Below are 26,359 nucleotides of genomic sequence, written 5' to 3' on the forward strand. Positions count from 1 at the left end.
TACCTCCGGCTGATTTCAGCTATGTTGCACAAGATTAAAAGGACTTGATGTTTTCAATAGCAAGACATCTTAGGCCACAATTTCAGCACTGTTACTGAAAAAAGGTAGTATCTGTCCTCTCCTCCCTGTTTTCCAAGCTGGCCTTTCATCTCAGTCTTTTGCTCTCTGCCACTTCATTTGTGCAGCTGTGTCTTGAAAGGGTTAAGGGAGTTAATCTAGAGAAAAAGTAATCTAGAATTGTCTAATTTCAGAAAGCTTTCTTTTACTCATTTGTCTTTTTTAATGACAGCAAGACCTTAAAAAGGCATTGTCAAATGCAAGAATGTTCTTCCCCTAAGTTTAGGCATAAATGCTGCCTCTTACACCAAAGGCATTGGATTTTGGCTCTTTCTGAAAGCAAAGCAGATTCCTGTCTATATTCCAGGGCATTTGTATGGCATTGTATTAGGAAAACTACTGCTTAGATCACCAGTTGGCTTCCCATCCTAGTTTACTTCATATTATGTTAGCTTGTCAGCAGTTGGCTTTTCCTCCTACCAGAGTTTCTAGAAGTTTCAACACATCAACACTGCAAACTGCTCCGAATTACACTTCATAGTAGGCAGCTCAGTTTCCTTCAATACAGAGCAACAGTGCCCTGCTGTCAGCATCTGTGCTGGATTCCTCCCAGAAGGAAGTTGCTGCGTCCGTGTGCGCGTGGCCGTGGTGCTGTATGTGATGTGCGCTTCACGGCAGTTGTGCTGTAGTTCATCATTTGCCTGAGATCTGATAATCTCATGAGATTTTCTATAGAATTAGTCTGGGTTTAATTCATATCCTATTCTGAGGCGTTTCAGCTGCCTTATGGTAATTACAAAAACAATAACATATTTCTCTCAGGTTTCTAACTGTTGTTAAAATGTATTTGAGCATTATTACAGTTTAAAACAGAAAGCAAAAAACCTGCAAGATACATTTTCTGTTCTTTAGGGGAAGCAGAAAGGAAAATAACCTTATCCATGTTTCCTTGCAGTTCTTCCCCTTGAATATAGAATGATACGGTGCAACAGCAGATAATTATGGAAGTGGCATTTGATAGTGCCACCTATTGCTAGAAAAGCAGAACTAAAATGAGTATTTTTTTTAATGTGTATGTCTAAATTCGCAGAAAAAATGAAGTGTACCTGTTCATCTTTTAATTATTCCAAGGTCATTTTAGCTCTGTGAATATCAGTTTGACCTTGGTTTTATGGCTACATTTAAAAAAAGTGACTTATCGTACAGTAGCATCGGAGATGGTACAGTTGCATCAGAGATCCAGAAAGCTTGCAACTATTGGCATGTGGTTGAATGCCGGTGGCTGTAATTTGGCTAAGCCTACTAAGCCTGACTATGCCTCCCCCACCTTCACTGATGATATTAAAGTTCATGTAATGCACTAGAAGACTGATATCCTAAAACTGCTTTAGATTTAGCAAATCACTGAAAATTAGTTTTCTGTAGTGCTTGAGCTTTATGTTAAATGTGAAGAGAATTAAATATTTTTAACATGCGTCCAAAAATTCTATGAAAAGTAACTTGCTAATGATGAAAATCCTTTGAAGACAAAGGCTTAATGATCTGGATGCATCTTAATACTTTGTCTCCTTTATCAGGCCTTTCGGTTAGCAAGCATGAAAGCCGATTTCTCCACCTGCCCTTTGAAGGATGGTATTTGTTTGATTATACAAGTCTAACTAATGATAATGGTAAGAAAATAAAAGATTTATAGGGGCAGCTTGAGATCAGTTTTAAGTTTTAATTCTGGGTCATAGCATTACTGATCCTTCTCACTGCCTCAGTCCTGTTGTTCATCTCTACCAGAGAAAACACCCTACCCTAAAACAAGGCCCATTTTTTGGCTTGTAGTCTTTAGGGGAAAGAAAACATGTGCCCTCTGCGTTGTTTTCCTCATGAAGCATCTGGATGGCAAGGTAAGAGCAGGAAAAGATGGAGCACCTTGGGAGTAACTTGTTCTTCCTCAGGTCCAGGCAGGTACCTCTCAAGAGTTCATTGCTGCTTCACAAAGCTAGTGGTCTTTGGCTGAAGCTGTCCTCTGTCTTCAAAGACAGAGAAGTCTCCTCTTACGCCCGCTGAGCTTCTGAAGAACTAGACTGCCGCAAAGCTTCAGGGAAACAGAGGAAGCAGCTCTCAAGTCTATAGGCATCTGTAGAGCACCTGAGCAAGGCCAACGAAGTTTTGATTCTTGGCGCAAAGTTTAAACACCCTTTAGAATTTTCCCTAATGCAGATCCTGTTGATGTAAAAAGGAAAATAATTTTCAACAATGAAATGATACATCGTTATAGGAGTCTGCCCTCTTCTAACAAAGTTTCATGTTCAGAAAAAGTTACGTACGGAACGTATGAGCAAAGGCATTTGGAATCGTGGCCAGCAGAGGGCACTTCAGCTTGAAAATGAAAATAGTGCTGACAGCTGTAGTCTAAATACCTTTAAACTGGCTATCTTTGTTTAAAAACGGAATATTTTTTAACAAATGTTAATGGGAATCATTTAGGCAAGGGGTATTTGCATTGTGATTGGTGCTTTGTTGGCACTGTCTTCTACAAACTGTGCATCTGCGGACAAACACCGTTGTACCATGGAAGAATCTGGGAACTGAAGGAGAAAAAACGCTCCCCACATAGTTTCAGGTGTGATTTTATTTTGTGTGTACTTTAAGGTGTGATTTTTTTTTTAAGAAATTATACCTTATGTGTGACCTTGTATCACCTAAAATTGAACGTAACAGTGTATGTTAAAGCCATCCTTTGAAAACTTTTTTCCCCAAAGTGGGTGCTTCTGATTTCGTTTTAGCTGTGATTTGATTTGTTCTTTTAATTAAAAAGCAGCTGAAATTGGAGCACACTGCAACCGACTGATTGCTGAGAATGGTGGTGTAAATGGCTTAATGACAAACAATCTATTTCCCCTTTCAATCCAGATCTGATATTGTTATCTTGTAATACCATACTAACATATTATTATTATATCTGCCATTAATGCACTTAACAGTAGCTGACAAACTTTATTAAGATAAGATGGGCCTCATGCACTTCCGTTTGCCCTGGTGTAAATCAGAAGCCTTGAGTCAAAAAGATTTATTCTTCTGTAAGAACTTACTGGTGTAAATTAGGAAAGTCAAGCCTCACATGTGGTGATGTAGCAAACTATGTTACAGGATATTTATGTCTACTGATGACTTCTCTTTGCTAGTATGTTTATAGCGATGTTCAGTGTCTGCACAACTCACAGCTAAGCCTAGCTAAGAAAAGGTCCTAGTTTTGCATAATCTCTTAGCCCTGGAATCTTTCAAATTAGTGAGGTGAAACCTCATTTGTGACCCTGAGTAGATGGACTGGGCTTTGCATCCTGACTTTAACTTGTGAGGAAAACAGGACTCGGAAAGTTGTGTCATTCTAAGCCTTTTTTTGTGTGTGTACAGACTTCTGGGACACGGCTGGACAGGAGAGGTTCCAGAGCATGAATGCACCTATTACCATAAGGCTCCTGCTTGTATCATGGTAAGGGTAGTGTCGCAGCTGTGATCTGGTGGAATTCTGTCAAATAACAGTCCCAGTTGACACTTGTCCTGTATATTACGTTTTATGATTACGCTGCCTTATATTTCTTGTCTCTTCCAGTGGTTTAAAAAACTTTCCTATATTCTTCTCTCACCAGATAAAACCAGTGTCGTTGGGTATGTTTAGCTCTCTTCTGTCTTTCCTGATAGCACTCTTACTGTATTCCCTGGCTTTGCTGTCTTCTCAATTTCCTTACGTTTGTCGCTGTCTTTCCAGTAAGGTGGTACATACAGCTGCATGTACTTATTTAGAAGCAGTTCTGTCAGAGATGATGGGAGGAAGTGGGCATTCCTGTCTTGTTCTGTGATGTGACTGTTGGGTGATGTAGTACAAAACTGTTCTGACATGTTCTGCAGCGGTACCACGTAAGACATTCTTCTCTGGTCTTCTGCCCTTTCTATTTTCCTGTACTTTGTGCTTCCCATTTATTAGCTGACATCAGTCTTGTTTCCTGACTCCTAACCCACTTAGGTCTCTTGATTTGTGCTGTTGCTCTAACTTTCCACAATTTCTCATCACTTATGAGAATCAGTCAACTTCACTGATATTTTAATTGTGAACATAGAGAAGACTCACATCTGACCCGACTTAGCAGAACAGATCTCTCAGTGCTTGTTCACTGTCATGGGTGACAGAGCGCTTGTCATAGTACAAAATAAGAATGTAAAGGAAAATGAGGGACTGTTTCCTGCCTCATGCAAAGAAACGGTCTGGCTGCATTTTTCAAGGCTTGCTGGATACAGTCTCCCTTTTCTCTTTCATCCTAACAAAGACCAGTTTCCTTTGTTGATACCCTCCTGGGAAAATTCTGGATTCTGTACTTGTGTTTGGTGCAGTGGGTTGGTCAGGAGATGTCTTGCTGTTGGTCCCATGACAGCTGTCTCTTTTTCAGAGGGTGTTTAATGTACAGCAGAAAGTCACCTACAAGAACTGAAACAACTGGTACAAGTAGCTGAGAGAATTCTGCCCAGAGACTCCCTGCACTGGGGTGGCCAACAAAATTGATGGTGAGTATATCTTCTTTCAATGTCTCAGGATTCTGACCTGGCTGAGAACGAATGTCATACATTTGTTAGGTCCAGATGAGTTCTTGAATGTTAGTCTTTCAGGGCTGTATTTTGCCAGACGTATAGCTGGGTTCTCTACTGACCTTGCATGCTGTCTTACAGGCTCTTTTCGTTTTACTAGCAATTAAAAACACTGATTTGATCCATTTAAAGTTTATTCAAGTGGTGTCCTTCCAATTCTGTCCTTACCACACTGCCCATTTCATCCAGCAGGAACTCAAAAGCTGATTGGAGCAGTACCTAGTGAAAAATTGCAGGATGTCTTGCTGGAAAAGGAGCATAACCTGTTACGTGGCTTCCCTCCCCCCCATACAGTCAGTAACTGCCTTTGTGTTGCTCATTCAGCCTGCGGGGTTCCGTGGTACTTCTCTGTGCTAAAGTGTCTAAACAGACCTGCTGGCAAAGTTGTTCACCTTCCTCTGCAGATGACTGGATGATTCCCTCCTCTTAGGAATGCCAGCTAGGCACTCATTATTGCTGTCGACTGGGTTGTGATCTGTCTCCTGCATCCTGCCTGTGAGAGTGCATAATGCTTTCTGCTCAGCATCAGCGAGAGAACACATACCCTCAGGACCAGTCTCCTGCTATTCTCTATCAGTACAGTGTCAGACATGGGCTTCCTTGCTGGCATTCATGGTAGAAATCATCACAGATATGACTAGGTGTGTCCACCTGAAGAAGGTGTGCAGGCTCCCACTGTAGTCTATGGAAGTTCTTTTGGTTGCGGGATGTGGTTTAGGGCGTGATTGATCTTGCCTAATAAAAGCCTTTCCTGTAGGATGTGTCAAGCCAGCCTTGAATGCACGGATTGCACGGACTGTGCAGGAAGTCTGAGGCAAATGGGCTTGATGTTGACAGCCATATTGTAGACAGAACCTCTATGTAGATGAATCCTGTTCTTAGTGTTCCATGTGTGAGTGGACACTGCTCCGGGGAGTCCTCTGCCTTGCCTTTGTTTGCTGTGTTCCACCCAGACTAGGAAATGAACAGGCCCAGTCTGCAGAACAGTTGATCCAGCTTCTCCCAAAGAGGTAGGGAGCGGCTGCCGGGGCAGGGCTCACAGGCAAGCGTCTGGAGTGTGAGCTACTTCAGCTGTGGCTTCTGTGGGAACAGGCGGATCATCTGGAGTCATCCTCCCGTGCCAGCATAGAGGCTGTCTGGCTATCAAAACTTTGAGCCGTTCCTGCATGCTTCTTCAAGGCAAAGCTTGCCAGGAGAGCTAAGCCACTCTTGGGCCTGCAGAGAAGGGTCCTGCCCAGATGCTTTAATGGTACCTACGGGAGAAAACAAACACCAAATCACTTTTTTCAGACAGCTTTGAGCTTGCATCCTTCCTGCCCTTTTGTTAGAAGGCGGTCCAGTTCCTAGACAGTGCAGGTCCCGCTGCCAGCACTCCCCATTGCTTTCACAGCCCAGACACTGCTGCCTCTCTGTCCGCACTGCGATCTCTGCTGCAGAGTTGCTTTGGGTTTCCTTCCCCATTCTTTACAGAGCAGCAAGATCCAGCAGACTTCTGAACACGGGGGATTTCTCCTTTCAGGTCCACGAGAGCTGATTCGGGTGGACTCTCACACCCAGGAGGCTTCTCCTGTCCCAGCCTGATGGATGTGGCTGCTGCTGTTCCCATGTGTGCGTTCAAGAGACTTATGCTGCATTCCAAAGAGCCAGCTACACAAACACACCCACAGACTTACACAATTAATGTGAACGGCAAAACAGATCGACTTAGACAGAGCGATGCCTTTACCAGCACCCATGTACTCGTAACCACCGCTTACATAAACATGAACACAGGCCAGTCCTTTTCTGCCTTTCCAGATGATCAGGATTGGATGTTTACCAGTGAAACATAAACACACCTTCACTCCATAGATTCATAAGCACAGCACGTGCTTAGATTCCTCAACTCAACTAACAGTATGGAAATTAAGTCCATGTATTATTTGTGCCAGGATGTCAAGCTCCTTACCCAGTCATCGGTGCAAACCGTGGGTCTTTCCAGATCTGTGTCTCCTGTGTCACGAGAGAGTCCAGTTTCAAGTTCACTGGTGCATTGTACACACACACACACACACACACAAAGGGATCCCAGCAGTAGTCGGCGTAGGACACTTTTGCATTTCCAACTGCTGTCCCCAAGACCTCTCACCCCCTTCTCCCACCGCACCTCACCCTCCCCTCTGACCACTTTATTTCCCCTCTGGCAACTTTATTTCAAGAACCCGAAGGCTCAAATTGAACATTTGTGTGCGTGGGCAGGACCGAGCAGGCCTTTGGCACTGAGGCTGCCTTTGGCTCAGCAGGCAGTGCCTCTGCAGGAGATGGTGGTGCTGCGCAGCAGCTTGAACTGGGTCCTGCTCATGCTGCTGCTGGAGCCTTTTCCCCCTGTAGGACCTGCAGGAGCTCCTGCAGCAGATTAAAGAATTCCACCAGCTTCTGGTGTGGAAAAGGACAGGGCGTAAACCTGTCCGCTTGCATTGGTACTGGCCTTGGCCTCTGAAAGGGGTTGAGGTGAAGACTGGCCGTGACGTTGGAGTAGCTGTTACTGCTGGGTGCAGTCCCATCTGTACCAAGATCCAGTCATAAAAGTGCTGAGTGGAGGTGTAGACTCCAGGCCGTTTTGCTCTCGCACAGCCTCTCCCCCAGCTGGTCACTCCAACAAGCCAGAAGTAGTCAGCATCGTTGTCTTTGCACACAAGAGGACCACCGCTGTCACCCTGCAGTGGAGGAGAGAGGGAGGGTTCAGGTGGTGTCGGGTGGCCGCTGGCAGCACTGGGGCTGGCTCCTTCTCTCTTGCCAGCACCCCCCAGAGCTGTATCCTCTGCACAGAGAGGCTCTGCTCAGGTGCTGGGGCCTACAGAACCTTGTCAGGGAGAGGGTAGTAAGCCTGTGGGGTAGGGCTCTCTCAGCAGTATAAGGCTCTAGTGGACACTGGTGCGCAATGCACCCTAATGCCATCAAATTTTGAAGGAGCAGAACCCATTTGTATTTCCGGAGTGACAGGGGGGTCTCAACAGCTGAGTGTATTGGAGGCCAAGGTGAGCCTAAGTGGAAAAGAGTGGGAAAAACACCCCATTGTGACTGGCCCAGACACTCCATGTATTCTTGGCATAGATTATCTCAGAAGAGCGTATTTTAAGGACCCAAAAGTGTATTGGTGGGCTTTTGGTATAGCTGCCATGGAAACAGAAGGAATTAAACAGCTGCCTGTGTTGCCTGGTCTATCAGAGGACCCTTCTGTTGTGGGATTGCTGAGAGTTGAAGAACAGCGGGTGCCAACTGCCACTACAACCGTGCACTGACGGCAATATCGCACCAATCGAGACTCTGTAATCCCTATCCATGAACTGATTCATTGACTAGAGAGCCAAGGAGTCATCGGCAAGATGCACTCCCCTTTTAACAGCCCCATATGGCCAGTGCGAAAGTCTAATGGAGAGTGGAGATTGACAGTGGACTATCATGGCCTGAATGAAGTCACACCACCACTGAGTGCTGCCGTGCCAGACATGTTGGAACTGCAATATGAACTGGAGTCAAAGGTGGCCAGGTGGTATGCCATGACTGATATTGCCAATGCATTTTTCTCCATCCCTCTGGCAGCAGAATGCAGGCCACAGTTTGCTTTTACCTGGAGGGGTGTCCAATACACCTGGAATCGACTGTCCCAGGGGTGCAAACACAGCCCCACCATTTGCCATGGACTGATCCAGACTGCACTGGAACAGTGTGAAGCCCCAGAAAATTACAGTACATTGGTGACATCATTATATGGGGTAATAGAGCAGAAGTTTTTGAGAAAGGGGAGAAAATAATCCCAACCCTTCTGAGAGCTGTTTTTGCCATAAAGTGTGGCAAAGTCAAGGGACCTGCACAAGAGATCCAGTTTTTAGGAGTAAAATGGCAAGATGGACGTCGCCAGATTCCAATGGAGGTAATACAATAACAGCTATGTCCCCACCAACTAACAGAAAGGAAACGCAAGCTTTCTTGGGTGTTGTGGGTTTCTGGAGACTGCACATTGCAAAGTAGAGTCAGATTGTCAGCCCTCTCTATCAAGTGACTTGGAAAAAGAATTTGTTTGTATGGGGCCCAGAGCAGCAACAGGCTTTTGAGCAAATTAAGCAGGAAATAGTTCATGCAGTAGCCCTCGGGCCAGTTCGAACAGGGCAAGATATTAAAAATGTGTTCTACACGGCAGCCGGGAAGAATGGCCCTACCTGGAGTCTCTGGCAGAGAGCATCAGGGGAGACTCAGGGTCAACCCCTGGGGTTTTGGAGTCGGGGATACAGAGGATCAGAAGCCAGCTATACTCCAACTGAAAAGGAGATACTGGCAGTGTATGAAGGGGTTCGAGCTGCTTCAGAGGTGATCGGGACTGAAGCACAGCTCCTCCTGGCTCCCCGACTGCCAGTGCTGGGCTGGATGTTCAAAGGGAGAGTCCCCTCTACACACCATGCAACTGATGCCACATGGACTAAATGGGTCGCATTAATCACACAATGGGCTCAAATAGGGAGCCCCAGCCGTCCGGGAATATTGGAAGTGATTACAAATTGGCCAGAAGGCAAAGATTTTGGAATGGCACCGGATGAAGAGGTAACATGTGCTGAAGAGGCCCCACCATATAATAAACTACCGGATAATGAGAAGCAATGTGCCCTGTTTAGCGACGGGTCCTGTCGCATTTTGGGAAAACATCGAAGGTGGAAAGCAGCTGTATGGAGCCCCACATGATGGGTTGCTGAAGCTACTAAAGGAGAAGGTGAATCGAGTCAGTTCGCGGAGGTGAAAGCCATCCAGTTGGCCTTGGATATCGCTGAGCGAGAAAAGTGGCCAGTGCTCTACCTCTGTACTGACTCATGGATGGTGGCAAATGCGCTGTGGGGGTGGTTACAGCAGTGGAAACAGAGCAACTGGCAGCGCAGAGGCAAACCCGTCTGGGCTGCTGAATTATGGCAAGATATGGCTGCTCAGGTAGAGAATCTGGTTGTGAAAGTACGCCGTGTAGATGCTCATGTACCCAAGAGCCGGGCCACTGAAGAACATCAGAACAGCCAACAGGCGGATCAGGCTGTCTAGATCAAGGTGTCTCAAGTAGATCTGGACTGGCAACATAAGGGTGAACAATTTATGGCTCCCTGCGTCCATGACTCCTCAGGGAAGAGATGCAACATATAGATGGGCTCGTGACCGAGGGGTGGACATAACCATGGATGCTATTGCACAGGTAATCCATGAATGTGAGACATGTGCTGCGATCAAGCAAGCCAAATGGTTAAAGCCCATTTGGTATGGAGGACGATGGTCAAAATATAAATATGGGGAGGCCTGACAGATTGATTATATCACACTCCCACAAACTCGGCAAGGCAAACACTGTGCTTACAATGGTGGAAGCAGCCACAGTCTGGTTGGAAACTCATGCCGTGTCCCATGCCACTGCCCGGAACACCGTTTTAGGCCTTGAGGAGAAAGTCTTATGGGGGCATGACATGCCAGAAAGAATTGAGTCAGATAATGGGACACATTTCCGGAACAACCTCATAGACACCTGGGCCAAAGAGCATGGTATTGCGTGGATATATCACATTCCCTACCATGCACCAGCCTCTGGGAAAATTGAGCGATACAATGGATTGCTGAAAACTACACTGAGAGCAATAGGTGGTGGAACTTTCAAACACTGGGATGTGCATTTAGCAAAAGTCACCTGGTTAGTCAATACCAGAGGATTTGCCAACTAGGCTGGCCCAACTCAATCAAATCTCCTACATACCGTGGATGGGGATAAAGCCCCCATAGTGCGCATTAGCAATATGTTGGGGAAGGCCATCTGGGTTACTCCTGCATTGGGTAAAGGTAAACCCATGCATGGGATTACTTTTGCCCAAGGACATGGGTGCACTTGGTGGGTAATGCAGAGGGATAGAGAGGTCCGATGTATGCCTCAGGGAGATTTGATTTTAGGTGAGAATAGCCAATGAACCGGGCTGCCAAATAACCCTGTTATTGCAATTGGTGCCTTGCAACATTCCCGTGCCACATCCAAAGCCTCCTGCTCCACTGACTGAGCCAACTCCGCCTCATCCCTCCAGCCTTATAGACTGTCATGACAGATGGAACCCAAAGTTATGGACTAAATGAACTCAGCAGACATTGTGGAAGGATGGCCCATAGACTGAGGGAATGATATCTGTGAGACCTGGGAAAAAAGGGGGGGGGTGATTCCCTAAGATGTATTTGGAAACCTGAGCATAATGTCAATGGTATGGAATAAGGGGTGGAGACTGTCCTGGTTTCGACCAGGATGGAGTTAACTTTCATTGGAGTATTTCATACCATGTGATGTCATGCCCGGAAATAGGTGTGGGTGGGCTCTCGCTCGGATTCACGCCATTTTCCCGTCGGGCCGTGTTGTTGCTGTGGGGGGCTGTTGCCGCGCTCGGTAAGCCACTGCTGCATTTTACCCGTTACTTTTTGGACTCACTATTGCTACTGTGGTTCTCTTGTTATATTTAGTAAACTGGTTCTTTTTATTCAACCTACGAATTCTCCTTTTTTTGTCCCTCCCCTATTTCACCGGGGAGCGGGGAGGTGAACCGCCGGCCACATGGCGTCCGGCTGCCGGCTGATTTCAGACCTCAACAAGGGGCATCTGAGGGGGCTGCACAGAAGACACAGCCAAGGCCTTGGTGACTGGCATGAAATGCCGATGGCAAGCAGAAGACACTGGTGAGAAGAGGGAGTGGGAAGTGGGGTTGCAGTAGTCCCAGAGGTGTGTGTGGAGGCGTGAGTGACGCGGGGGCAGACGTCCCATTGTGACATCACCAAGCAGTGGGCTGTGATGTCAGCGAGCGATGGACTGTGACCTCACGTCCCTCACTGCTTATATTCGGGCGCCAGCAGAGCCCAGCCTAGTCTGGTTCGTGCCTGGACTCCTGCTGAGCGTGCCTGCGAGGTCTGGAGGGTCGAGCGAGGCAACTACCGGTGCTGGGTGGTGCTTTGGGGGCTGCCATCGGCAGCTCTCGGTGCCCATCCCGGAGCCATCCCCTGAGTTTCCCCAGCGCTGCCTGGGTCAGGCAGCTGGGCACTGCCAGGTGCTTGTGGCAGCAGAGGTGAGTTGCGTGGGGAAACATCCCCCTGGCATGGGCGAAGGAGCTCGGGGAGCTGGAGGGTGTCCTTCGTGAGGGACCTGGGCATTTCTTCCTCCCCTCTCTTCCCCTCTGCGGGACAGTGAGTGACCGGGGCGCCTCTGCATTTTGCAGCCAGCGTGTGACGCCAGCAAGGGGAAGCAGCTCCTCATCCTCAGCTCTCCCCATCCCTCTGCAGAGCATGGACATGGCCGCTGGGAGAGAGTTGATCTGCCCCATCTGCCAGGATGCTCTGAAGGACGTCGCCTTTGTGCAGCCATGCCAACACCGGTTCTGCCTGGGCTGCGTGCTGCGGTGGGCAAAAAGGACATTGAACTGCCCACTCTGCAGAGGCCTGATGGAGAAGGTCAGGTTTTCTGTGAGGGGAAGAGATGATTACCTAGAGCAGGTCATCACGCCCACCGCACAGCCATCAGTGGCCAGCAGCCAGGCAGGCAGAGCTCCCGGCCATGTGGCAAACGGCAGCCCCCATCGCCCTGCGGCATCCCCTCCGTCCTATCCGCAGAGAAGGCCGTTCCTGGAAGAGCGGGGGGCTGCGGGGACAGATGAGAGGCCTACCATGGCTGGCGTCCCGCCCGAGGTCTGGGCATTGCTTTTCCAAGAAAACCGTCATCTTCTTTCCCCTGCACTGCCCTGGCTGCGCCAGGAGCTGGAGAGAATCTATGAGGAACAGTGGTGGCTGGCAGTGACAACAGAAAAGCTGGTCCTGCACGCCCTGTGTATCTGCGGTCCGGATGAAGAACCCATTGTCCAGCTGCTGCAGCACAGCCTCCAGGAACACACGGCACCGCTGGTGCACGGCCTCATCGATGTCATCGTGCACCAGTGCAGCTTTGAGGCCTGGAGGATGCTGATCTCCTACGCTGCCAGAAGGGAGCACGACAGGCCCGCAACCAGCCCCAGCCCCAGCTCCCGGGAGGTGTCTCCTGACTCCAGCCCAACCTCCTCCAGCAGCCCTGGAAGCTCTGAATTGGAGGAGGAAGCCGGCACCTTGGAAGCTGCCCTCCACGGGGGTCCTAGCCACCGTCCATTGGCTCCTGTTCCGGCAGAGCAGGAGCAGCCCCAGGAGGAGTTGGGGCAGGCGGCGGTGGCAGGTCCCTCTGCCCAGGGCTGCAGTCACAGCCCCTCCTCTCCCGGCAGCAGCAGGGAGAGCTCAACCGGGGGACCCTGGAGCCCCGGATCTGCGCCCGTCCCGGCAGAGCAGGAGCAGCCCCAGGAGGAGGCGGGGCAGGCGTTGGTGGCAGGTCCCTCTGCCCAGGGCTGCAGCCACAGCCCCTCTGCTCCTGGCAGCGGCAGGGACAGCTCAACCGGGGGACCCCGGCGCCCCCGATCTGCACCCATCCCGGCAGAGCAGGAGCAGCCCCAGGAGGAGCCGGGGCAGGCGGTGGTGGCAGATCCCTCTGCCCGGGGCTGCAGGCGCAGCCTCTCCGCTCCCAGCTGTGGCAGGGACCGCTCAACTGCGGGGTCCCGGCGTCCCCTGAAGAGGAGGGCTTCCAGCCCCCAAGACTCTCCACAGCCCTGCAAGAGGTCACCCCGCTGGCAGCACTAGCAGGGCTGCAGCAAGTCTTTTTTCAAGGAAAAGACAATAAATTGCTATTTCTCTGACCCCATCTCTGGGTGCTGCTTTCTCCCCCTTCTCCTGGTGCCTCTCCCTGTCCCACCTGCCCCACTCTGGGTGACACCCACCTGCTGGGGGGCATGGCCATGGGCCTCCGGAGCCCCAGGGCCATGCCTGTAGTGCCTCCTCGCACAGGAGAGAGGTGAGAACTCTTGCCAAAGACAAGAGGTAATCACTCAAAATCTCATCACATTTAAGATGCATTTGGGTTTCCTTCCTTGTTAAATTTGCAGTGTAAGGTTTCCCACACAAAATTTCAAATGGTAGAACTCCTTCTCTAACTCTAGGAGTTATTCTAATTCTTAATAATGGTAGAGGCAAAACCTATGTCCGCTTCATCTGGGTTCCCTGACACAATTTTCCAGTCTGCCTCTTTGTTGTCTGATTCATCCTCTCCACTTTTCTGCTAGACTGCAGCCTGCATGGAGTGTGCAAATCCCCCCTAATCTGTAAAAATCTTGACACTTCTTGAACTATTTCTGCAACAATCTGAAGAGAATCCTTCTGTTACCCTAAACGTCAGTCGAATTTCTTTTAATAAAATTTTTGCCACCTCTCTTGCTTTATTGTTGCCACATGAGAAAGCTTCAGGCCATCCTGAAAAAGCATCAACAGTTACCAACAAATACGTATATCCATTTCAATTAGGTATTTTGGAAAAATCAGTTTGCCAGCATTCCCCAGGCATAAAATCTCTTCACCTCTCTGGGAGGGGATCTCCTTTGCATTTTAGGATTATTTTTGACACAAATTTCACATCGTTGTGTAACACTTTTGGCAATCATATTGATTCCTACAGCATATGCCTTTACAGCTTCAATTAAAGCTTCAGCTCCCATATGTGTACTCTTACGGGTTCTCTCCATTAACTCCCTCATTATTTGTGGAGTTACCACACATTGTCCAGCCAAGGTTACTCACCATCCTTTGGCAGTGTTTATGCATTTTAATGGTTCGGCCAACTTGTTTTTTCTGTATATTTAGGGGTGTCAATTTTTACACATACACACACACACACACACACACACACACACACACAAAGGGATCCCAGCAGTAGTTGGCGTAGGACACTTTTGCATTTCCAACTGCTGTCCCCAAGACCTCTCACCCCCTTCTCCCACCACACCTCACCCTCCCCTCTGACCAGCCCTTCTGAGTGACTCTTTCCCTTTGTGCCCGTCTTGGCTGCCCGCAGCCTTGTTTTGCAGGTGGCAGGCATGGAAGTCCTTGCCTTGCACAGGAGACTGAATTGGACTGAAGCATGGTTAGCTGTGAAAACTGGCAACTTTATTTCAAGAACCCGAAGGCTCAAATTGAACATTTGTGTGCGTGGGCAGGACCGAGCAGGCCTTTGGCACTGAGGCTGCCTTTGGCTCAGCAGGCAGTGCCTCTGCAGGAGATGGTGGTGCTGCGCAGCAGCTTGAACTGGGTCCTGCTCATGCTGCTGCTGGAGCCTTTTCCCCCTGTAGGACCTGCAGGAGCTCCTGCAGCAGATTAAAGAATTCCACCACCTTCTGACGTTGAAAAGGACAGGGCGTAAACCTGTCCGCTTGCATTGGTACTGGCCTTGGCCTCTGAAAGGGGTTGAGGTGAAGACTGGCCGTGACGTTGGAGTAGCTGTTACTGCTGGGTGCAGTCCCATCTGTACCAAGATCCAGTCATAAAAGTGCTGAGTGGAGGTGTAGACTCCAGGCCGTTTTGCTCTCGCACAGCCTCTCCCCCAGCTGGTCACTCCAACAAGCCAGAAGTAGTCAGCATCGTTGTCTTTGCACACAAGAGGACCACCGCTGTCACCCTGCAGTGGAGGAGAGAGGGAGGGTTCAGGTGGTGTCGGGTGGCTGCTGGCAGCACTGGGGCTGGCTCCTTCTCTCTTGCCAGCACCCCCCAGAGCTGTATCCTCTGCACAGAGAGGCTCTGCTCAGGTGCTGGGGTCGACGGGACCTTGTCTGGGAGGGGGTTGTGGGCCTGTGGGGTAGGGCTCTCATCTCCGCACAGTGATGCTGGATGTGTGCAAGAGGAATATTTTGGTATTGGGATCTTGACCTCGGGGCTGCCATGAGCACTGGATGGGCTTTCTGGGCAGAGTCCCGGGCCTCTGGGACAAGTGGGGCCGTGGGCAAGGACCTGCAGCTGGGGAAAGGGAGGTAACCCCTGCCAGTGGCCGGGACCCAGCAGTGGGAGGGCAACTTGCCACGCAACGGCTGCGCTGGGATGTGCCGGGGCTGCCTGTGGCGCTGGGCGCTGCCTTGTCACAGGCTTCTACCTGGCAGGTGTCAATGCCGACCTGCGGATAGCCAGCGCACAGGTTGTGGGGGTGGATGGCCCCTCTGTACCACCGGCTGCTGTTGCAGAAGTTGACATTGATGAGGCGGACCTTGGCCTCCTGCAGGATATCCGTTGATCCTCCAGCTGTGAGCACAGAAAGGAATTAACACCCAACAGCTTATTGCCAGGTCTCCTGCCCTGTCTGGATGAATCCCTTCCTTGGGGCTTGGCTTTGCATTGTGAGAGACATTGTACTGCGTTTCCCTTCTGTCTCGCCTTGGACCCTGGGCTAGGCACCTCTCTCTATGGGCATACATCCCCGCAGCCAGACTCTGGCTCTCGCCTCTGCTGTCAGGAAGCCCAACCCATCTCCCCAGAGTGCCGAGCTTGCCCTCAGGACACGAGCAGTCTTTAGAAACTCACATCTTGCATTGATGGACCCCCAACCGCTGACATAGCAGGTTGTCAGCTCTGACACTCGCAGCGAGGCGTCGGGCACACAGGCAAGCTGTACAGAGTCACTGCCCTGGACAGGCTGGTCCAATTCCAGCAATGCAATGTCGTTCCTCTCCGAGACGCTGCTGTAGTGTTCATGAACCAGCAGACGCTTAATATTTCGCACTTGGGCCTCCGGGCCCAGCTGAGTCAACTGAGTGGCCCCGATCACTACGCGCCACATGGTGATGTGCCTGGAAGGCAGATGGGGAGAGGGTTCAGAGGGAGCCCAGCCACATGCTGCAGCAGCCCAGCAGTTCCGTGCCCTCTGCTTCACACAGGAGACAGGAAAGCAGCGCTATGGAGGGTGCAACTGCCCTAGCATGCCTTGGGCCCAAGACATGTCGAGCTGGAGCCTGCTAGGAAGCCATGGCCTGAGCCCAGCCCTCTCCTGAGCCGCCTCTCAGCCAGGTTCTGCAGTGCCCAGGCACTGGGCGTACCACAAGGAACGGGGATGGGAGTAGCTCGTGGTGCTGCGAAGGGGGCACCTGCGAGTGCTGTGGGGATATCCGCGTTCCTTCCCCTCCTTACCTGGCCTTGGTGAAGCAGTGGGCTGCTGTGAGGACACACTGTGGACTGATGAGGGACCCTCCACATATATGCCCTGTCTCTGCTGCCCAGGGACCCTCAATGCTGACGATCCAGGGCCAGGCCCCTGGCTGGGTGTCTGTGCCCCCCACCACGTGCAAGGTTTCATAGCCAGAAGCCATTGGCCGGAGCCCACAGGTCCCTCTGTAACTGGAAATTCATTAGTGTCTTACTCAATGGGTCGCTGCTGTTCTGGCTGAAGGTCAGCCGTCTGCCCTCCCCACGAGGCGCTGCATGGACAGCGAGGCCAGGGAGCCCCGTGGGGAGGACAGGTGTCCGCCCACATTTCTGCTTTAGACCTGCAGGCGAGTTGTGCCAGCAGCCCGGGTGCTGCAAGGAACCGAGGCTCCCACGTGGGGCTGGGGAAGCTGTGGTGTGGCCATGGGGGACAAGCAGGCACCCTCCAGGGAACTCCATCAGGGTGCCCAAGCTCCCTCCCAGACACTTGTCCCACTTATCCACGGGTGTCCTATGCGCCGTGCGCATGCCAGCACAGGGCCAACAGGATGAGGAGGGGAAGCAAAATCATCGCTGCCAATGGCATGTGCCAGCTGCAAGAACGGAGGGCTCGCTGCCACAGAGTGCCTGCAGGGCTCATGTTGCCCATGGTGTCCTTGGCAACAAGGCTGATGTCACAGGGTCACAGCTGGTTCCAGGTACTGGGCACAGTGGCCTCTCGGTAGGGGGCCACAACATGGGGGCTTCCAAGCAGGAGGGGAAGCAGAAGCTGGGATCGGTCACCCCCGACAGAGCCCCGCTGAATGCTCTGCTTGCGGGATGGGGTGTGCAGGCCCTGTGACAGGCAGCAGTGCCCGTCTCTGAGCACTGCCTGCTAATGGCTAGCAGGAAAAAACCCACTGTGGCACCACAGCCTCTTTGGAATGTTCACTGCCACCCTGCTCTCTGCAGCCCTTTGCCACCGGGTCCTTCCCAAAAAACATACACCAGAGAACATAAGTCCTACAGGCAGTATGCACATTTGGGTGTTGCAGAGCCGATCTGGTTACAGCCGCGGCAGGCAAGCAGTGATGTGCCAGCCCAAGCAGATCCAAGTAGTGTCAGCCTTCCCGCACAAAGCGCTGTGCAGCACAGATGCAGCACTGTCCACACTGGCCATGTCAGCCCCAGCGACAGTCTCTGGCAGGCTTCCTGTCCTTGCTGTCTGTGAGTTCTTTTGCTGTTCTGGGCCAGCACCGACAAGGGCAGTTGTGGCACCTGGTACGTGTGGCCAAGGACATGCAACTGCAAGCCCTGAACAGAGAAGGTTGCTCCTGCTCTCAGCTCCACATGCCATTGTCCATGTCTTTGGTACATCCTGAATTGGTCACAGCTCGTCAGTCTGCCTTCTGCAGCCGTACGGTGGAGCCATGCTCATGTGCTGGAGTAGGGCAGTCACGGGAGAGAAGCAGGAGCCAGCCGCGTGCGTTGCATTTGTCAAGCAGGGCTGGGTCCCTGGAGGCCGTGGCTTGAAGAGTGGCAGCCTCAAAGCTCATGAAAGGTGTGGGAGCTTCCTGCTGGCATCCTGGCTTGTGTGGATAGACATAAGACACACAGCTGAGCGCCCAAACTGGTCCCTAGGATGCCAGGGAAGGCTCTGTCTGAATATGGAACAGCTGCTCTCAGGGCCCTTGAGGTGTAGCACGGCTTCAGAGGCACCAGGACTGGCCCCCAAACTGGACTCAAGGCTGCTTCGGTTTCTGAACATTGACCTGAAAGTGGTGCCCCAAATCTGCTTAGAGCAGGCAGAGACCTGCTACACCACTTTGATGCACACAAGTCTGTGGGACTGGATGGGTTACACCCAAGGGTGCTGAGGGAGTTGGCAGATGTGCGTGCCAAGCCACTTTCCATGACTTACCTGAAGTCATGGCTAACTGGGGAGGTCCCATTGGACTGGAGGGTGGCAAATGTGACACCCATCTACAAGAAAGGCAGGAAGGAGGATCCAGGAAACTATAGACCTGTCAGTCTGACCTCGGTGCCAGGGAAGGTCATGGAGCAGGTCATCTCGAGTGCCATTAAAAGTCATATAATGGACAACCAGGGGATCAGGCATAGTCAGCATGGGTTTATGAAAGGCAGGTCCTGCCTGACAAACCTGATCTCCTTCTACGACAGGGTGACCCGTTTATTGGATGAGGGAAAGGCTGTGGACGTTGTCTACCTTGACTTTAGTAAGGCCTTTGACACCATTTCCCACAGCATTCTCCTGGCGAAACTGGCTACTCGCGGCTTGGATGGGCACACACTTTGCTGGGTAAAAAACTGGCTGGATGGCCGGGCCCAAAGAGTTGTGGTGAATGGAGTTAAATCCAGTTGGCAGCTGGTCATGAGTGGTGTCCCCCAGGGCTTGATTTTGGGGCCACTCCTGTTTAACATCTTTATTGATGATCTAGACGAGGGGATCGAGTGCACCCTCAGTAAGTTTGCAGATGACACCAAGTTGGGTGGGAGTGTTGATCTGCTCGAGGGTAGGGAGGCTCTGCAGAGAGACCTGGACAGGCTGGAGCGATGGGCTGAGGCCAACTGTAGGAGTTTCAATAAGGCCAAATGCCGGGTGCTGCACTTGGGCCACAACAACCCCCAGCAGCGCTACAGGCTTGGGGAGCAGTGGCTGGAGAGCTGCCAGTCAGAGAGGGACCTGGGGGTGTTGATTGACAGCCGTCTGAACAGGAGCCAGCAGTGTGCCCAGGTGGCCAAGAAGGCCAATGGCATCCTGGCTTGTATCAGCAATAGTGTGGCCAGCAGGGACAGGGAAGGGATATTGCCCCTGTACTCGGCACTGGTGAGGCCACACCTCAAATACTGTGTTCAGTTTTGGGCCCCTCACTACAAAAAGGACGTTGAATGACTTGAGCGTGTCCAAAGAAGGACAACGAAGCTGGTGAAGGGTCTGGAGCACAGGTCGTACGAGGAGCGGCTGAGGGAACTGGAGGTGTTTAGTCTGGAGAAGAGGAGGCTGAGGGGAGACCTCATCGCCCTCTACAACTACCTGAAAGGAGGGTGCAGAGAGCTGGGGATGAGTCTCTTTAACCAAGTAACAAGCAATAGGACAAGAGGTAATGGCCTCAAGTTGCACCAGGGAAGGTTTAGACTGGATATTAGGAAGTATTTCTTTACAGAACGGGTTGTTAGGCATTGCAATGGGCTGCCCAGGGAGGTGGTGGCGTCCCCATCCCTGGAGGTGTTTAAGAGTCGGGTTGACTTAGCGCTGAGGGATATGGTGTAGTTGAACTGTCAGTGTTAGGTCAATGGTTGGACTGGATGATCTTCAAGGTCTTTTCCAACCTAGATGATTCTGTGATTCTGTGAAGGCGGCCTGAGAGAAGGCATCTTGTCGGGGGAGGCAGCGGGTCTACCTCTAGTCTAATTGAAGAAGAATTTAAGCTTGACGAGATTCCAGTGTATCCATGAGAGGCCGGAAAGTCCCGAGAAGTGCCATGGAAACAAGATTAGAGAAATAAGATAAGAAGAACTGTCCTGATGATTCAGCCGAGAAACTAACACCCAATCATGAACTCTTAGTTACTAAAGTAAACCAATCCTGTATGAACACCTACTTTGAAGGTTATAAAAAGGCTTGTTAGAACAATAAAGTAGCCTCTGTAGCCATTGTGGCCATTTTGGTCATTTTACACAATCTGATGTTTGTCGTGTCCGTCTCTACTGTGACAGCATCTTGTCTTTTGTGGATACTCTGCTATTCCAGCACCAGATTTTGCAGATGGTTAAGGGAGAATGATGTGGGAGATGGCCACACTTCACAGATAATTGGAGGAAGAGATGGGGTCATTTTAGGGAGAGGAATCTGGCAGGGACAGCAGTACCCAGGAAACCACATGAGGAATGCCATGGAAGTCCAAGGTGACCTAGCTAACAGCACCTGAAACACCAAATCTGTTCACAGATGGAGCAAACCTGGGAGCAAGGGGTAAAAACAACCAGGGGTGGGTCCCTTGTGGGAGAGGAGATAAGGGCGGAGAAAGGGAGGAGTCGAGGAAGATGAGGGGGATGTTAAGCACGGAAAATGGAGAGAAGGGGGGATCAAGGAGCTACTCACACATAAGCAAACAGCTGGTTGGTTTGGCTGTTGGACTGAGCCCTGCACCTAATCACTACAGTCCATCTTACCTTCTCTTTGAGAGTGATTCCAAACCCTTTTCTGTGCAGCCCTGCTCTGTACCCGGGGCGGGAGGGGGTGATTCCAGAAGCCTGGCTGCTAGCAATGGCAGAAGGGAAGCTGGCCTAGCTCATGAGCAAGAGGAGAGAGACCCTTTCAGTCATGTGGATGGCATGTGCTTGCAGCCCCCCTGATTGATCAGCCCCAGCATCCCTGACAGACCTTACAAGAGGACCAGGCCTGCCAACCACCGGCCACATTTCCACCTCCCGGAGTCATGAAGGACCTGGAGGTGCTCAAGCATGCATACCCTGAGCTGCTTCCCACCTAGGCATGTCCACTCTGCACTGGCGGCACAAGGTCCTGCCTCTGAGGCTGCCAGGACCATCCATCCCAACCTCCTCTTGCTGCGCTCCTGGCCCCTGGCAAGTGATGGTGCTGCAGTTCCCAGCTCTGTTCCCACCCAGGGGTGAACCGCACGCCTCCAGCTGAGCTGGGATCTCTGGACACTGTGGCGTGCCCTTTGCTGCTTCTTCACCATGGTTTTAAGGGAGCTGTTGTGGCTCTGGAGATGATGCTGTGTCATGGTCCCACCCTGACCAAGTCCAGCTTTCTGTCAAGAGGCCTCAGCTTGGACATGCAGTACAGAGCACAGGCTCCACTGACCTGCACTCTTAGCAGGGCTGGTCATCTCTCTAACCCACAGCTGGCTACCCCAGCACTCTGTTAGCCAGAGATGTCACTGGGCCAAAGCTGCAGGGTAGCTCTAGGGCTGAGCTTGATTAGTTGGGGGCGGAGGGGGTGTCTGGTGGGTTTGGGATAGGGTTCCAGTGTGGAGCAACTGAAGGGGATGAAGCAGCAAGAGGCTGGGAGCAGTGGCAGCAGGAAGGCTGAGGAGTGCAGTCCATGGGAGTGTGTGTGTTGCTGTGCAGCCAGTGAGTGTCTGTGTGTGTGTGTTGGTGTGCATTCAGGGTGTGCGGGTGTGTTTGTTGTCCCAAAACTGGGTTCATTCACCTGGTGTGCAATCACCTGATCAACATGCTGATTGTTGCTTCCAGACAATTTTCATTAGTATCAGCTCCTACCAGTCCATCATTCCCCAGCTTTACTGGAACCAGGGGATCTGCTGGGGATGCTTTAATATCCTCCCCCTGTCCCCTTCATTCATTATCCAAATCCTCCAACATTGTAAGGTTGTCGTTCCTCATCTGTTCTCCTCTCCGTTTTCTTTCTTTACTTGGACATTCATTTGTCCAGTGTCCTTCCTGCCTGCAAATAGCACACTGATTCAAGCCCCGAGGAGGGCCTTTTCATGCTCCGTATCCCGGTCTTGCTTCAGGACCCCCTCTACCCCTTCCCCCACAACCTCCTCTTCCTCATTGTCTCATCCCACCTCATCTGTCTACAATTGTTGCAGCTAAGAGAGAACCCTGCAGTTTCTTTTTTTGCTGTCCCTTCTTTTCCTTCTTTACCTCTCTATTATTATGTACCTTATAAGCAATTTCAATCAACTGGGAAACAGACATTCCCCCTGCTCCATCTACTTTCTGTAACTTTTTTCTTGTATCTTGCAATGGCCGACCTATAAACGACATGTTGAACACTTTCTCATTTTCCTCCTCTTCCGGATCTAAATCAGTCCATTTCTTAGCCACTTCACACAATCTCTCATAAAAAGCTGATGGACTTTCTTCAGCCTCTTGTCTAACTTCACACAGTTTAGACAGATTTCTCTGCTTTTTGGACCCCATGCTGTACCCCATCAGCTGCTGGTATTGCTTCAATTTAGTTTTTCCTAGCCCAGTATTCGTGTCCCACTCCGGATCTTCTCTCAAAGGCAAATACTGACTAGGATCCTCCCACCTATTCCTTCTTCCTCCCTCTTCTTTCACCTTGTCTAGTACCATCCTTCTTTCTTCTGCAGTAAAAGAAGGTATTCAGTAAAGCCTGCATGTCCCCCCAGTTAGTGTTGTGAGTCAGCATAATAGTTTCTAAAAGCTGAACATTCCATCAGGATTCTCTCTGTTCCAACACAGTGCTCCCAATTCAACAAATCTGAAGTAGTAAAAGTGACGTGCACAAAGACTGGCATAGCGTCCATCCCGACAGCCTGTCTCAACGGTGCCTCTATCACTGGCTGAGAATGCCCTCTAGTCCTCCTTGAAATAGTGCTAAAATTCCCATTTCCCATTTGTCCTTTTTTTCTGATCTCTTTCTGAGCTCTCCTGACTGTCCTGGTTTTGGCTGGGATAGAGTTCATTTTCTTCTTAGCAGCTCAAAGGGTGCCCTGTTTTGGATTCAGTATGAGATTCGGTACGTGAAGAATGCTGATAAAATGCTGATGTTTACGGTTGTTGTTAAGACATCAAGGACTCTCCAACTCCCCGTGTCCTGTCCTTGCACAGATGTACAAGAAGCTGAGAGGGGGCACAGCCAGAGCACTGGACTCAAATTAGCCAATGGAATATTCCCTATCATGTAACGTCATGCTCAGTATATAAAGGGGGGGTGGCCAGGAAGGAGGGGGGTTCTCTCTTGCTTCCAGGATTGCAATTGCAGGATCTTGGTTTTGTGGGACCGCTAGCCGTGAATGGGCTGGGTATCAGTTGGCGAGTGGTGATTGCATTGTGCATTACCCATTTGTACTTTCTACTATTGTTATTGTTTTATTTTATTACAGTTAGTTTCTAAACTGTTTTTTATCTCAACCTATGAGTCTCCCTTTATGCCTCCGGTTTCTTTACCAGTCCCCGGGCAGGGGGAGGATGAGCGAGCGGCTGTGTGGTGTTTGGCTGCTGGCCAAGTTCAAATCACAACCGAGTTCTTCCCCTTTGGCCACAGGGTTATATGGGGGAGAGGAAGAAGGGACTAACAACTGTACATCCTCTTGTTCAGCACAGCACAGCATACAGATGCTTGTTTCTTTCCCTTTTCCTCCGTACATGGCAGTAACATACCTCATCCTAATCCACATTTTTCTGAGCATTAGGATCCCTATAGAAAGTCATAAAGGCATCAACGTAAGGCACTTTTTATCCCATTTTCCCAGTTGACAATAAAATAGCATCAGTGGTAATATGGTATTAAATTGCACAGACCCATTTTCCAGCCACTGTTTATCACCATTTAGTTTGTAATTTGGCCACCACTGATTACAATGGTGCCACTCCCCATGCACTGAGGTCAGGGTATGGCCCCTTTACCCTCAGCTGGGCATTGCAGGCCTCCCCTTGCTCAGAGATAGCAGCAGCTCTCCTCTAGCTGAGGAGCTTGCAGAGCTGACCTTCAGGTGTGCAACCACTCCTGGGACACAGCAAGGGGAAGAAGACTGGGGACAAAAGAAGACGCACTGGTGACAAAACATGCCTGGGCTCCACGCAAACCCCTACCCAAAGATACAGGGGCTCCTGCCAACAGCGTGTGGCAATAGCACATCCTGCTGCTTCCAGGTTAGGAGTCAATATTGGTAAAGGTGTGCCTACAGCTGCTTTCAAGTGTCTCAGCTACCTGACGCTGTCTCCTCCATGCTAAAACTTAAGGCTATTCAGGAGGGACTTTAGCTCAGGTCAGTGCATCTTGTATCAGTTCAAAGAGCAGTGTAAGACGTGTAGCTCTTTCTCTCTTGCCTCTTTCCTGGAGGAAATGGGTATCTCGTACTGAAATGCAGGTCTTTCATTAAGAAAGGGAAAGTACGTGGCCAATTTTCAGCTAAGAGCATGCTTTATCTCTGAGATACCTTTGCTGCTCCTTTTAATCAGGAAAATTGGGGAACTATCAAGCCTTTTCACCCAAGCATCATTTCCTGATCCGGTGAGTTTTCACCTCCCCAGGCAGCCCAAAGAGGGAGTTCAGGTTAGTAATAGCTCTCTTAGGTCGAGTAAACAGACACAGGCAGAACTACATGATACAGATGGTTCTTCAGAGGCAGTAAGCTGTGGCTACTACAAGTGGCAGGACAGAGAAATAATGCAGCAGTTCCTATTATCTGTAATAGGAGGAGCTTTATTTTTAGCTTTGATAGGTTTAAGTTTTGAAATCAAAATAGCAGAAGATAACGTCCCTAGCAAGCTGGCCCTATTCCTGTTTTGCAGCAATTAAAATGCAAAGTGCTGGATACGAAGGATGGGGCCATTACACCCGGATACACACTGGCCTTCTGAGGAGGAAGAGACGAATGAACTATTGTCTGTCAGTGTTGATAGGTACTACTTAACCCTTGTTTCTGTCAGTTGTTCCTACCCCCACGTGTGTGTGGCTGTGCTCCTGATGCCATTCAGCCTGAGAAAGGACAGCCAAGCTCTCTGGGAGCCCACCAGCCACCCCCGGTGAGTGAGAGCACCACCGCTCCAAAGAGCACCGGGAAATCAACGTTTGCTTGTGCAGCAGCTCTTCTTCAAAACTGTAATGACTTGTAAAAACTCACCTCTTGCCAAGCAGCACAGGGCTGTAGGATGGAAGATGGTGATGATGGCTGCAGGGCTGGGGGGGTGGCCCCCAGCAGGTGAAGGAGTTTGGCGGGCATCCCTGTCAGCCAAGAGCAGGGAAGGGCTCCTGCAGCCCAGGAAAAGCCAGACTGAGTGAGGAGCAGCAAGAGGTGGAGGAGGAGGGAGCGTGAGGCAAGCCCGACTGCAGAGAGGCAGAGGGGAAGGAGCTGCTCCGCTTTGGCTTGGACTTTGTTTCTGGAAGGGGTAGGCTGCCTGAAGGGCTACAACAGCCGACACCTGTAATCAACTTCTGTGCATCCTCCTGAGCTGAAGTGGGGCCAGAGCAGTGATCAACAGACAACCTGAAGCTCTGAGCTGCTTTACACAGCACAGACTGTAAAATACAGGAGGGTTTGTCCCCTGGTGATTCCCCTCAGTGTTTCACAGTCACAGATTTTGTGATTTTTGTGCCTTCCCACACTCGGTTGCCCCTCCACTATTTATTTTAAGCAAATTTACATCAGTGGCTCAAACCTGTAGGGACTAACCCTGAATTGCATCCAATTGTGGAGATAACCCCTTACCAGTGCTGGAGCAGACGGGCTGGAGATGACGTGACTTTTTTTTTTCTCCATATGTCCTCACAGAACTGCCTCCATCTCCCTGCACTGCCACCGCAACTAAAAATGCCTCCTGCTAGTAGCCAGCCCCAGAACGAAGAAGACAAGTGCCAGCACTCATCTGTGCCCACCAGAAGCAGGTTGCTGTTGTTCGGGCACATAAACATCGAGGCAGTGCTGGTAGCAGGGTTAGATCTCTGCTTCCTCGCAGCGGGTCATAGGTGCTGCCATGTGGTGAGAGGCATTTCTGGCCAGCTTCACCCTTGTCAGAGGGAGAGGGCTTCAGCTCCCCCCACCTGGCACAGCAGGGTCCTGTCTGCTTCTACCAAGTGTAGGGTGGGCATCCCAGCTAGATTCTGGCTGTCTGTGGGCTTACAGCTGATCTTCTCCCAGAGCTTCACAATCTT

The 26,359-nt window shown here is 50.6% G+C and overlaps 2 protein-coding genes across 2 annotated transcripts in view; one reads left to right on the forward strand and one right to left on the reverse strand.

The window, feature by feature from the left end:
• Window positions 1–1,274: 1,274 nt before the first annotated feature.
• Window positions 1,275–26,359, forward strand: part of LOC141918751 (rab-like protein 2A) — a 180,457-nt gene continuing 155,372 nt past the window's right edge. The window contains 6 exon segments of the mRNA XM_074813617.1: window positions 1,275–1,409; window positions 1,635–1,689; window positions 2,536–2,673; window positions 3,463–3,507; window positions 3,510–3,541; window positions 4,494–4,608. Coding sequence (XP_074669718.1) covers window positions 1,275–1,409; window positions 1,635–1,689; window positions 2,536–2,673; window positions 3,463–3,507; window positions 3,510–3,541; window positions 4,494–4,608 — 520 coding nt within the window.
• LOC141918436 (acrosin-like) lies at window positions 7,027–21,494 on the reverse strand. Its single transcript, XM_074812948.1, has 8 exons — window positions 21,219–21,494; window positions 20,920–21,033; window positions 17,647–17,714; window positions 16,732–16,938; window positions 16,097–16,394; window positions 15,704–15,823; window positions 15,003–15,235; window positions 7,027–7,162 (listed from the first exon to the last, which is right to left on the reverse strand). Exons 1-8 carry the CDS (start codon window positions 21,492–21,494, stop codon window positions 7,027–7,029), a joined length of 1,452 nt encoding a protein of 483 aa, XP_074669049.1.

This window comes from Strix aluco, chromosome Z (assembly GCF_031877795.1).
Source record: "Strix aluco isolate bStrAlu1 chromosome Z, bStrAlu1.hap1, whole genome shotgun sequence".
Taxonomy (NCBI): Eukaryota; Metazoa; Chordata; class Aves; order Strigiformes; family Strigidae; genus Strix; species Strix aluco.

Excerpts from the sequence above, each read along its gene's own strand:
- LOC141918436 (XM_074812948.1), bottom strand. The coding sequence starts at position 21,494 with ATGACACAGCATCATCTCCAGAGCCACAACAGCTCCCTTAAAACCATG. Across the intron at positions 16,395-16,731 it reads CACTGCTTCACCAAGGCCAG|GCACATCACCATGTGGCGCG; the intron begins GTAAGGAGGGGA and ends TCTGCCTTCCAG. Across the intron at positions 15,824-16,096 it reads AGACTGCTCGTGTCCTGAGG|GAGGCCAAGGTCCGCCTCAT; the intron begins GCAAGCTCGGCA and ends GATATCCTGCAG.